Below are 13,088 nucleotides of genomic sequence, written 5' to 3' on the forward strand. Positions count from 1 at the left end.
TGTTCTGCATTGGATTGTATTGATTGTGGATGGAGTACATAGTACAGGTGTTTCTACCATGAGATTGTCTATGGCCTCTACGTGTCCTACCCCCCTGTTTCTATAGGTACTTGGGGATCTAGGATTACAGATATGTTGGCTACGTATTTAGCAGATCGTGGTGCACACGACTATTGATCTTGGAGTGCGTGCCAAGCCTTTGGGAGTCCTCCTGGTACAGGTCTTCTGGATGCGGCCCATTAGTGAACTACCATGGGGCTCCTCGGCCGAGGCCACTGGCTGGGAGACGACGTGTTGAGAACCAACTAGTCCAGGACACCATCACCGGGTGCGCATGCCCTAGTGCCGCCACACCACCCTCCTCCGCCTCCTCCTTCTGCCGATGTCGCCTGCTTATATGACGTCGCCGCGGCGGTCCCCATCTCCTAATGGTGGCTAGGGATGCTCACGCCAGTCTTCATCTTCCTCGGTTGAGGCGGCGACGGAGACCTCGTCGGGTTCAGTGCACTAAGGTGGTGACCTCATCCTTCCCTTCTCCTCGTGGTGGATTCTTGGTGGTGTGTTGTGTCGCAGTGGATTGGGGCTTGCGCCCGGATCCAGTGATCGCGGCCATCGCCGTAATGCGTCGGGTCTATGGTGGCGCTGGCCGTTCTCTGCCACGCGGTTGGCAAGGCGACTGCGTGGTGTTTGCTCGCGAGGTTGGTTGGGTTCATGCATGCTCGATTTGGGCCATGGGGCCGGCTGCTCTACGGGTGGTGGCACCATGGACTCGGCTATCCCGCGCGTGGAGCTCTGTGAAGCTCGGGATGAAGGGTGGCGGCCCCTGGCTTCTCGATGGCGGCGGCCAATAATAGTGGTAATGTGGATGACGTGATGCGCCATGGTTGGAACCATCGGGCAACTTGAGTTGTGTGCCTCCTTATGGTGCAGGTGGTCATGCCTCCGGTCGTGCAAGACATGCTCCTCTCTTTGGATATGCGTCGCATGGGCCTCAACCATGGCGCATATGCATGTTGCTATTAGCGGGTCGATGCAGTGGTGCGTGAGCAGTGTTGTGCCTTGTTTGTGCCTTCGTTGCACTTGTGGTGGTGGTGTCGACATCGATGCAAGTAATCCAGCATGGCGGTGCGGCCATTGTGTCTTTTGTTCCTCTTGGTCTTATTCCCGATGTTTTCCACTGTTGAATGCCAGGATTGATCTTGCAAGCTTCGCAGCGGCCTAGGCCCTACCTTGGGTCAGAGGTGGCGAGGCATAACGCTCTGGGCGAAAGCTTTGTTCTTTGATGGGGGTTGTGTCAATGATGTTGGCACCTGTAGGCACCCTCCTCCTTGGAGGCATTATCAAAGAGTACTTCTTCACGCTGGGCTGTGGCCGGTTGTAATGGAAGCAATGTTAAAGGGTTCGGTGGGGTGGTCATGTGTGGGTCTGGGCAAAAGCTTTGCGATCGACAGGGGTCAATGTTGGTTATGCCAGCGTTCTCGAACCGTCGTTTGCCTTCTTGAAGGTGTTTTCGAAGATCCTTCCTTCGATCTCTTCGGGGGCATGTTGGGTGGTGGCGGCCTTCTTGAGTTGTTGTTGGTGGTTTATTGCACACATGATAGGATAATACTGATAACTAAAGTGTCGATGGGATCTCAATAGTATATCATAAGTTAGGTCTGTCCAAGATCATTGTTCTGCCAACAACACGTTCTCATTATTGCTGCCATCTTGGTTACTTAAATATTTACTTATGATTAGGAGGACAAGATCATCATGCAATACATGACATGATCTTAAAGACGAGACTAGGTGTTAGGGCATATTTCTCTCTTAGTGGTTTTGGTGATTGATGACAATGCGTTTTGCGGACTAACCGTGTGCATTGAGTATTTTAGAGATTATCCTAGGAGGCACGAGACGGTTTATTTTCCCTCGTAGAGTAAAGAAGGTTATTTTCCGATGATTTCTTTTTGGTGGTTTTGAGTCGTAGGAAAACCGGACTATTAAGAGGGGGTCCGTGTTGGAAAGGTATGGGTGGAATCAACACGTACACAACCACTTTTGCACCCACATTTCCTTTCCGCAACCTAGGACCCATCTTCCTGGCACAGAGAGAAAACTGCCTCCCGGGTTGCCCGCACGGGCGACTCCGGAGGCCACCCCTCCGCCACACCCAGCGGCCTTCCCATCACCGTCCATGCCCACCCGCCGCCGCTGGAGGAGGCTATCGGTGCTGACGGCGGCGGCAGGGTACTGCCCGTTCCTTCCATTCTCATTCATCCCCCCTCTCTCTTGTCCCCATCTAGCTGACTGGTCTGCATTGATCTGCACCGCACGCCCCGATCCGATCTGCTACGACGTTGACTCGGTATGCTCCGGCTGGGCCTGCCGCGTTGGGCGCCTCGGAGGGCTCCGGCGGCTAACCCATCAGCCATGGTGCAGCCATGCCCATCCCCCACACCCGACGCATGAGGCAGGTTTTGCTAGGCGGCTGGACTGCGTCGGGTCCGTCCTGGCCGAGTTGTGTTGCCGAGGGCGTTCCATCCGGCTTGGCCTAGCCCAGCGGCTCCTCTGGTGATGGCCGATTCAGGATTGGCACTGGAATTGCGTCGTGGCACCGGCCGAATTGTGGTGGGCACCGGCATGAGGGTTCCTCTCCCAAGAATGGCTCCTGTTGGCGCCTAGTAATGGCGTGGTTGCGGGATGCAGCCAAAAGGCTCCTTTAAGTTTTGGCGGCATCCACTTCGGTCAGATTATCTTCGACGTCAAGATGCAATCTATGGACAATGACTTGACGCACAGGTATGGGTGGGCAGCGGCGGCGCTGGGATTTCTGGCCTATCGCACGTAGCTGTCGTGATCGTGGAAAAGTGGTGGTGACAACACAGTTGACTTCGATTTGGCGGTACTTCGAGTGCCCATTCTGTAGCTTCGTGGTGAAAGCCAAGGTTTAAACCGAGATGGGTTTACCTGGCAATGGCGATGCAGAAGCATCGTTACCTTGTTGAAGGCATTGCTCGGATATGCTGCATGGACTTGTTTTTCAAGGTGAAAACTTAGAATCTAGCCTTTGATGGTTGGATCCGGCGACGGCGGCGCTTCAGTGTCGTTCCCTTCATGAAGGCGTTGCTATTGAAGAACCTTTCCCGTCGTCTTTGTGGTGTCAAAAAATATTTGGTGCGGATATGGTCATTGTTGTAGCTTATCGATCAATGTCCTATGTTTTGGGGTTTCTTTTTTCCTTTTCCACGCTTAGGCATAGCTTTGATCTTATATGATTTTGCTACTTGCCGGCGTGTTTATGTGTGTGTTTATGTTGGCTGTGTGCATCTTAGTTATGCAGAGACCGGGTGTGCACTCCTTATGTTTGTATCTCCTTGATGCTTCATTTTGAGCAAATAAAATCCATCCTTTATCGAAAAAGGACCCATCTTCCTATTTTCTGTGAAAACTGAGATAGCATACAAGCGGTAGTACCAGTAGTTCCCACAGTAGTACCGTTGGGTACTACCGCGCGTTTACCGCTTAGGGATTCCTACGCGTGGAACTTTCTATTGTCAGTTTTCTTAATCGCGGTAGTAGCACGGTAGTACCGCTCATGTGGTACTACAACCGCTCCCACTACCGCTGCCAGTACCGCTTGCAGGTTCTCCCCTGCTTCAACTTCATGTTTCCATTTTCCCTTAAGCGGTAGTAGAGCGGCACTACCACGATAGTACCGCTTGGCGCGGTACTGCCGGCCTAGCACCCTCTATTACTGATACCTAACTCAGTCCAGAACCTCGAATCGGTAGTACTGTTGGGGGCGACAGTAGTACCGCTCCGGCGGCACTGCTGCTCGTGTACTCCATGTACTTCTTGTGTGAGGTAGTAAAGCGGTAGTACCGCTCCTAGGAGCAGTAGTACCGCTTAGCTGCCGGCAGAGGGCAAAAAATGGTTGGATTTCATCCACTATATAAAGGGGGTCTTCTCTAAGGTTTGGTTGAGAGAGCCCCGATCTACACTTTCACCAAGAGAAATTTGATTCCCCCCACTAATCCCTTGTGAATCTTGTTACTCTTGGGTGTTTTGGCACCCTAGACGGAAGAGGTCACCTAGGAGCCACAATCCATTGTGGTGAAGCTCTGTGGTGGTGTTGGGAGCCCTACCCTTGTACATATAGGTGGCCTACGAGGCTATCCGAGCAGGAGTCCACAAGCCCTTTGGCTTGGCAAAGGGAAAATGCCCCTCGTGGGGTTGGCTCCAACCCAGTAGGAGGCGCGGTACACGTCGGTTTTGCGCAGTTTGTTTTCCAGGTCTGGTTAATTTGAATGGGGTTTCGACATTTTTTTGGTTTTGCAACATTTTCCTTTTTTTGTTGTTTTCCTGATTTCTTCTTTAAAGTTTCATTTTTGTTCTTTTTCTTTTCCGTTTTCCAGTTTTTATTTTATGTCCCTTTTCCTTTTTTATTTTTTATTTCCTTTTGATTTTCTGTTTATCTTCAATTTTTATATTTTTCTACGTCCCTTTTCTCTATTTTTTTCCACCTCTCTCTCTCTTTTTATGTTTATTATATGTTTATTCTAATTTTTTCCATTTTTTATCTAGTTTCTCTAGTTTATTTGTTCTTTGAAAAAAATGTAAACTACTTTTGACAAATACATGAACATTCTATAATGCGTAGAAGCTTTACTAAAACCATAGTAATATTGTTCTAATAATAAGTATGTGAACACTTTTAATAAACTACATGGATATCTTATTAAATGCATGAATATGTTTTCAAATACATGAAGACTTTTTAAATATACGCAAATATTTTTTAAATACATAAAATAATTAATTGCATGGACACATTTAAAAATTAATGACATTTTTAAATGCCGATTAATAGGAAACCAGTATGTTGCTAATTTCTAACTAAAAAAAGAGTAGTATGTTGCTGATTTTTGCCAAAACAAGTTTTACTATTTTTCTTCCTCGCAAATTTTTTTTTACTATTTTTCTGTGAATAATCGTTTCATAGAAAAAAATATGTTTGTGTTTTTTTCGATTTTATTTTGAGGGGTTGTGTTTTTGTAGACGGAAAATTATGATTGTATTGTGTGGAGTTTCTTATTTGGATACGATCCATCCTGTTCCTATTTCTGTGTGAGTTGCCCCTTTCTACGTACGTGAGTTTCCTATTTTCTGTGTTAGGTTACGAACCTGTTTTTTATGGAAACCGTGGGTTTGGAAAAACGGCCGATACTTTCGCAAAAAAAAAGGGGAAGAACGGCCGATACGCCTTGTATGTTCTTCTAAATTATAAAATGGCAAGAGTACGTTAGAGTTTGTATATGCGGGATTTGTTTCTGGAATTATGCCACGAATATCAGGGCTTGACGAACTTTCTTCGCCGTAAATAAAGCGTGCTGATCACATCAACAGAATCCCTGAGAAAGCGCAAGTGATTTCGAACGTTTGAAGTTTTGAATCTCGTCCAATTTATAGGCCGCCGCATCTCATCTCCTCCCGTTCATTCTGTTGCGTTGCGTTCGTCTCCCCCAACAACATCGAGCGAGAGCGAGAGAAGAAATGGCCGGAGCGATCGCGTACGAGGAGCAGCGCCGGAGGCAGATAGAGGAGAACAATCGCAAGCTGGAGGAGCTGCGTCTGCACCAGCTCTCCGCAGCAGTCAGGGAGGCTGCCGGCCCTAAGTTCTCGCCGGTCAGATCGGAAGCCAAGTCTGTGAAGCCGAAGCAGGTGCCGCGGGACGCCCCGGTCCGGCAGTCCGGCCGTGTGGCCAGCCTCCCCAAGCAGCCCAAGTACCGCTACGAGGTACTCCTACGTGGTTCCCACTTTTCTCTTCTTGCCTTCCTTCATTCATTCATTCAGTTACTAACCGACCGTACAATGCATCTTTATAAAAAAATGAAAAGAAGGATTACCACCGGCCTCTGCATCAGAACGATGCATGCGTCCATCTTATTAAAAAGTGCCAATCAAAACGAAGTCTGCAATTCAGTACAGCTCGCAAATGTAATTAACTTGGTGTAATGTATGTAGGATGACTACCCAACCTTGGTAGAGAAGAAGAAGATTAGGAGGTACGTACCCCATCATTGCTCTCCATGAACCGAAACATTTGATTTGATGCATACGTACTTACCACTCTAGCTAGTTTATCTTTATCGATTGATTGTTTTTAAGGAGGGCGAGCAGCATGAGGAGTGACATAATTAATCGAGTAGACGCCACAGATGAGGCCAGACGCCATGCCAACTCCAAAGCCCAAGAGCTGCTGCGTAAGCTGGTGCCCGGCGGCAACCCCAGCTTTGTCAAGCCCATGAAACAGTCTCATGTCACCGGAGGCTTCTGGCTCGTAAGCCCGCTCACTCTTGCATTCACTTCACTAGCTTCCCTCTCTTATTGAAACCAAACTGTCTCGGTCGCTCGCTCTGTCTTATGACTGTGGGCCATTCATTTGCATCACTAACAGGGCCTCCCGTCGCAGTTCTGCGGCCTGTATCTCCCGGGGAGTGATGATACCATCACTTTGGAGGATGAGGAGGGTGTCGAGTACAAAACGCGCTACCTCGCGCTTAAGACGGGCCTCAGCGCCGGATGGAGAAGGTTCGCCTTGGACCACAACCTGGTTGATGGTGATTGCTTGGTCTTCGAGTGGGTCGTGTGGAATACGTTCTATGTATGTGAGATTTCTTATTTGTTATGCGTTCCCTTGTTAATTTGTTGGAAATTTATCTGTCCATGCATGGAACCCTATATATGTCCTGCTGTGAGAATGGGTGTGCACTTCACAAAATTAATTAGGACAGTGGCTGGTGCACCCCACATATGCGCACCCAACACTTTCATCATCTATTATTTTGATTCCTGAACTTCGCATAAGCCATTTAGATTCTTATTTTTGTTTATAATCTATTTATATTAAATTAGTATTATGATTAATTTCCCTCCATCAAAATTAATCTAATCCCTACATGATCAGAAATATACTTAGGCGTAAAGCCCAAACAAAGTATTATAAATATTTGATTGATGCTCAATCATACTACACCGGCGCTTTGATATAGCCGCTGCTATGTAAATGATGCAGGTCTACATTATCAGACAAAGTTCCTACTACAAATGAATGCCGAATCATGAGGGTGTGATATACTGAGATTTGAAGATTCACATGGGAGCGGGTAATTTGTTCATATTATTGTCAGCATTTGCTGAATATTTGAATTGGGTATTTTGAAAGTTTATTTATAAGCCCTTTTGTTGTGTAGTAGCCACATGGCTGGTATAATCATGGAATTTCTGTTTCCGTATGATTTTGCCCGCCGTAACTTTGTGTCCTGCACTGCGGTTAGTTGTAAACATGAAAAGATCAACTGTTAGCTAAAATTTTCATTTCTGCAAAACTAGTTGATTACAGGATGCTAGAGCATTTATAAAATTAATTTGATATAGTGCTTTTGGGTATGTATAGTATGTCTTAGATGCCTTATGAAAGACTCTACTTTTGTTGCCTTGCCCGGTATATGGCCTCTGAAATGTGTACTCCACTCTTACAAGTTGATCTGTAGTTTTGTGCATCAGTATTTGTTTTCATAGGAAAGTTCTTGGATGATCACAGAAACAGTACTAGTCTACCACACACCTTGCTGTATTTGCAGATTCAAAGAATGATAAGACCACATTTCCTCAACCAAGTTTTTTCTACATTTTGAGTCTTCATATCTGCCCATGAACGTGTCATATCTGAGGGGAATGCTTTAGGTTACTAGTTTGTAGCTTTCTATACATGTTTAGTGTGTTGGTTTGCGATTTGTTGATGACCACCAGCACTTAGATGTCATCTACTTCCACACTTCACTATTTTCGCCTATCATACATATCATTGTCTAACCCTAACCTTGTTCCTTTTTACCAAGTTTTATTTGTTTTGGACAATTAGGTCTACTTGAAGGAATTGGACGACGAGTTTGCAAGTTGAGAAGTTCATGGATTCTCATGGTAGTTATGTTTGGACTTTTATATGGGAACCAATGACATTTGTAAATAATTCATGTTTCCCCATCCTTGTTTCTATCCGACTTTGCGTGATTTCCCATTTAACCTACTATGCAAGAACACATAAGTTGGGATATTCCTTTTGCTTCTATGATCATACAGACATACTCCCTCTATTTTTCTTTGTAAACCAAGGCCACAAACTCATATTACAGGTACCAAGATGAAAATTTAATGCCTTGCTTTGTAAACCAATTTTACTTTTTGTTTATTGGGATCGTTAATACGCCACATGCATGCAAAAAAGAAATAAGAAACTGATTGGAGTGTCATTATGATTGCATGCATGCAAATATTAAACTGATTGCTAGTACGAGGAAATATTATTATCTTTGGGCAGCACTAGCAATCAGACTACTGATACCTTGCTTCCCATCTGACTAGTCGCCCATGTAGGATTAGAAGCACGATAGTCGTCCAAACTGCTAATATGGCCGATGCATGGTTTGTTTGTTGGGTTGCTAATTAATTGCTTATGCTAATATGGCCCATGTTTGTTGGTTTGGGTCGTTAATTAATTTCTCCTGTAATTGCCTCCGGTTAATACGTCCGCTAATTTGCTTCCTAATCGAATGCTTCCTAGATTGAACGTTTGCATTAGAATGACAGTACTAGGCTATTAGTGAAAAATTGTTTCCCATAAATCATGCCAAATATCGGTTATTATCAAAACAAATTCTGGCAAGTTGTGATTTGCTTCCAACAAACAAATATAGGAAAATAATTGTTATTGGAGATACAATTTTGTGCAGCCCAACATGCTTAGGTGGCATAGAAGGATTATTGTTTACCGATAAAGCATCCTTTATGAGCATTATTATTTATTGAAGCATCCTTTTATGGTGCAAGGGGTAAATATTTTTGATCGCATTGATAGGAATATTTTTGTATCGACGAAAGCATTATTTCTGTGCTATGGTAGCATTTCATCCGTTGAAAAATTATTTTGATTTAGCAGAAACAATATTCACATTTGGTGGAAACATTTGCATTTCGCAAATAAATTGTACGGAAGCAAAGCAAGAATATACACCGGCACAAATTTATTCCTTAAGAACAATATACACCTACTTTTGTTTCACAAAACAATAATAATTGAACTTCTCCATAGCCAGCATCACCACGTGTTGAACTAGCCGATCATGGTGGGTGAGGTCCATTCGCATCGGACTTCTTTGTCATCAACAAGGCAACCGCCAACATGCAATGGTGCCTAGCATCTGCATCACACTCAACATTGTGACCATTGTGCTAGAAATGAAGAAGCATTCTAAACTGGGCGGAAAATGTCTGTACAACGAAAACATCAGTGGCAAACAATGAAGCATGCACTAGTAGTTGTTGAAACAATTTATTTGTTGCAAGAAGCAAAATGTATGTACAACAATATCATTAAAAATGTTAGGGGTCTTAATAAATTTTGCTAAAAACAATACCAGTAAAAGAAGCGACACTAGCCATGGTTGAAGCATACAACACAACTAGTTGAACCAAAATGTCTATAATAAAAGAAGCATACACAGGCAATGGTCGAAACAAAAGTCTACTAGCATGGAAACATATATGAAATCAAATTTAGAATCAACTGTAATGCATGGAAACCTCGATGAGAAATGATGAAGCATACAACAATAATGGTTCAATAACTTTAGTCAAAGAAGCTACATTGGTCGTGGTTGAAGCACACACTAATATTGAATGAAGTAGAAACAAATATTGGCTAAAGCAGAATGTATATATACAATAAAATAAGCGGATAGTGGCAATGGTGGAAGTAGAAATTCACTGCCATGGATATGTTTTCAAGAAATTAAGAGAGAAAGTAGGGAGATCACGTTAGTGCGACCGGCGGGAGTTAGGCTACCTTACTGTCTTCTATGTGCTTCTTGTAATCCGAGCACAGAATCATGCAACATAGGTAGCAAATTCGTTGAACATATACAAAATTAGTAGGAGATCTCTAGAATGCTTCAAATAATATAAATACCCCAATGAAAAAAGAACAATACAAAACCATGCTTCCTCCATTATGCATGTAAAACACAATGTTGAGGTTGTGTTGGAAGCACAAGTGGGTTAATGTTGAAGCAATAATTATTATTACTGGAAGCATGGAAGGTATATGCATGTTTATGAAAAAGGGAAGAAACGTATCAAATTAGGATGGTAAGCATACCATTAGATAAGTCGACGTGTTGACTCATTTTTTGCTCAATTTTTTTGCATATGGAAGCATCTCTAGATAAGGATGAAAGCATCCCATGATTTATTTGAATAACCCATAAAATTAGTTGAAATGGTAGATAAGTCAAAAAATTGAAGGATCACATATTTAGCAGGAATCCTAAATGGTACATAGATGTGAGTAGTTGACGCTTAGGATGTGGGTGCATAAATTTCTGATCTTAAACTAACTCATCCACACAAATTTGTCTGAACTAAAATGGGCAAAAACATGATATATCATTGATCTATTTGAATAATATACAATCTAACAATGCATGTCGAGGTTGATAAGAGATCCAAACCTAGGGAAAATTGAGGAGGTACGGCACTGGTTGGTTGAGTCGCTCGCGCGGTCACGCCTGATGTTGCCGCCACTGCCGAGAAGGGTAACCCCGTTGATGCGAAACGCCACAGCCAACACCCATGGTGGCGCCTAGTGATGTGAACCATCGCAACTGGCGGGAATTGATTGCAAGATGCAGGGGAAGGTGGAGATGGGGGCAAGCATGGAGCCAGAGAGGTCGCCAGGCGTGGTGAGAACGATGGCGCAAGCAATCAATTGGGATTTGTTCAGCATAACCGTGACTGCGTGATTAACGTTTTGGTGGGCAGCATGATACGTCTCTGTCGTATCTACTTTTCCTAACGCTTTTGCTCTTGTTTTGGACTCTAATTTGCATGATTTGAATGAAACTAACCCAGACTGACGTTGTTTTAAGCAAAACTACCATGGTGTTGTTTTTGTGCAGAAATAAAACTTCTCGGATTTGGACGAAAGTTTTTAGAGATTTATTTCAGAATAAATAAAAAATACTGGAACCAAGAACCACCGGAGGGGGTGCCCTGGCTGGCCACGATACACTAGGGCGCAACACCCCCTCCAGGCGCACCCTGGCGGGTTGTGGGGCCCTCGTGGCCCCCCTAACCCTAATTCCAACACTATAAATTCCTATTTTGGGAGAAAAATAGGAGAGGAAGTTTCATCACGTTTCACGATACGGAGCCGCCTCCGCCTCCTGTTCTTCATCGGGAGGCCAGATCTGGAGCCTGTTTGGGGCTCCGAAGAGGGGAATCTTCGGTCTTCGTCATCACCAACCCTCCTTCATCACCAATTCCATGATCCTCCCCACCGGGAGTGAGTAATTCCTTCGTAGGCTCGCTGGTCGGTGAGGGGTTGGATGAGATTCGTCATGTAATCGAGTTGGTTTTGTTAGGGCTTGATCCCTAGTATCCACTATGTTCAGAGATTGATGTTGCTATGACTTTGCTATGCTTAATGCTTGTCACTAGGGCCCGAGTGCCATGATTTCAGATCTGAACCGTTTATGTTTTCACCATTATATATATATGTTCTAGATGCGATCTTGCAAGTCATATGCACCTATTACGTGTTATGATCCGTAAACCCCAGTTTGACAGTAATTGGAATACTTTCTGGTGATGTCCGTAGTTTGAGGAGTTCATGTATTCACTATGTGTTAATGATTTGTTCTGGTTCTCTATTAAAAGGAGGCCTTAATATCCCTTAGTTTCCTTATGGACCCCGCTGCCATGGGAGGGTAGGACAAAAGATGTCATGCAAGTTCTTTTCCATAAGCACGTATGACTATTTATGGAATACATGCCTACATTATATTTATGAACTGGAGCTAGTTCTGTGTCGCCCTAGGTTATGACTGTTATATGATGAATATCATCCAAAGTATTCACCGGTCCAATGCCTACGAGTTTTCCACATATTGCTCTTGCTGAGTTACTATTGTTATTGCTACTGTTACAACTGCTACAAAACTGTTACTACTGTTACCGTTACCATTGCTACTGTTATCACTATTATCAAAACTATCGTACTACTATACTACTGATCACATTGCTGCAGATATTTAATCTCCAGGTGTGGTTGAATTGCTGTTAATACTTGCAAATATTGTTTGGCTCCCCTTGTGTCGAATCTATAAATTTGGGTTGAATACTCTAGCCTCGAAAATTGTTGCGATCCCCTATACTTGTGGGTTATCAAGACCTTTTCCTGGCGCCGTTGCCGAGGAACATAGCTATATTTGTTGAGTCACTTGGGATTTATATTTATCTATCACTATGAAGAATTTGAAGGATACTAAAACCAAGATCGTTCCCTCTAAGACGAGGGGAGGTAAGGATTTGCCATCACACGCTGCACTTGATTCACCTTCTGCTTTGAGTAAACTTGCAACACCACCACATGCTATTATCCTGATATGTCGCAAGTTATTGATGATGCAACTTATGCTATGAATGATGCTAGTGCCTTGCTTGGTGATGATGTGCCATTAGGTGAATTTCTTGATGAACAAATTGCTAGAGCTAAAGATATTGAGAATGCTGAAACTAATGAAATTACTGAAACTGATGAAGTTTTTGAAACTGAGAATTATGAAACACCTATTAGACCTAGCTCTCCTAGAATTGAATTGCCTAAGATACCTAGGGGTTATGTTATGGATGAGGAGATAGCTAGAGACTTTCTTGCTTGCAATGATAGAGATGACCTTAAGAAATTATTATGCAAACTGAAAGAAAAATCTTTGAATGCCAGAATGAAATGTGATCCTAAGTTTTCTACTTCACCTATCTTTGTTACTGATAAGGATTATGAATTCTCTGTTGACCCAGAGTTAATTACTCTGGTTGAATCTGATCCTTTCCATGATTATGAAACTGGAACTGTTGTGGCACGTCTTACTAAGTTAAATGATATAGCCACCCTTTTTGCTCATGATGAGAAAATTCGCTACTATTATATTCTCAAATTATTTCCGTTCTCATTACTTGCTCCTGGTTGTGTGCGTAGTCCCCAG

The 13,088-nt window shown here is 43.7% G+C and overlaps 1 protein-coding gene across 1 annotated transcript; it reads left to right on the forward strand.

Annotated features, from left to right (window-relative positions):
- The first annotated feature begins 5,478 nt into the window (after window positions 1–5,478).
- Window positions 5,479–8,124, forward strand: LOC123075969 (B3 domain-containing protein Os06g0194400-like). Its single transcript, XM_044498454.1, has 6 exons — window positions 5,479–5,781; window positions 6,010–6,050; window positions 6,154–6,325; window positions 6,443–6,649; window positions 7,061–7,151; window positions 7,910–8,124. Exons 1-5 carry the CDS (start codon window positions 5,539–5,541, stop codon window positions 7,094–7,096), a joined length of 699 nt encoding a protein of 232 aa, XP_044354389.1. The 5' UTR covers window positions 5,479–5,538; the 3' UTR covers window positions 7,097–7,151; window positions 7,910–8,124.
- Window positions 8,125–13,088: the final 4,964 nt, after the last annotated feature.

This window comes from Triticum aestivum, chromosome 3D, assembly GCF_018294505.1.
Source record: "Triticum aestivum cultivar Chinese Spring chromosome 3D, IWGSC CS RefSeq v2.1, whole genome shotgun sequence".
Taxonomy (NCBI): domain Eukaryota; kingdom Viridiplantae; phylum Streptophyta; class Magnoliopsida; order Poales; family Poaceae; genus Triticum; species Triticum aestivum.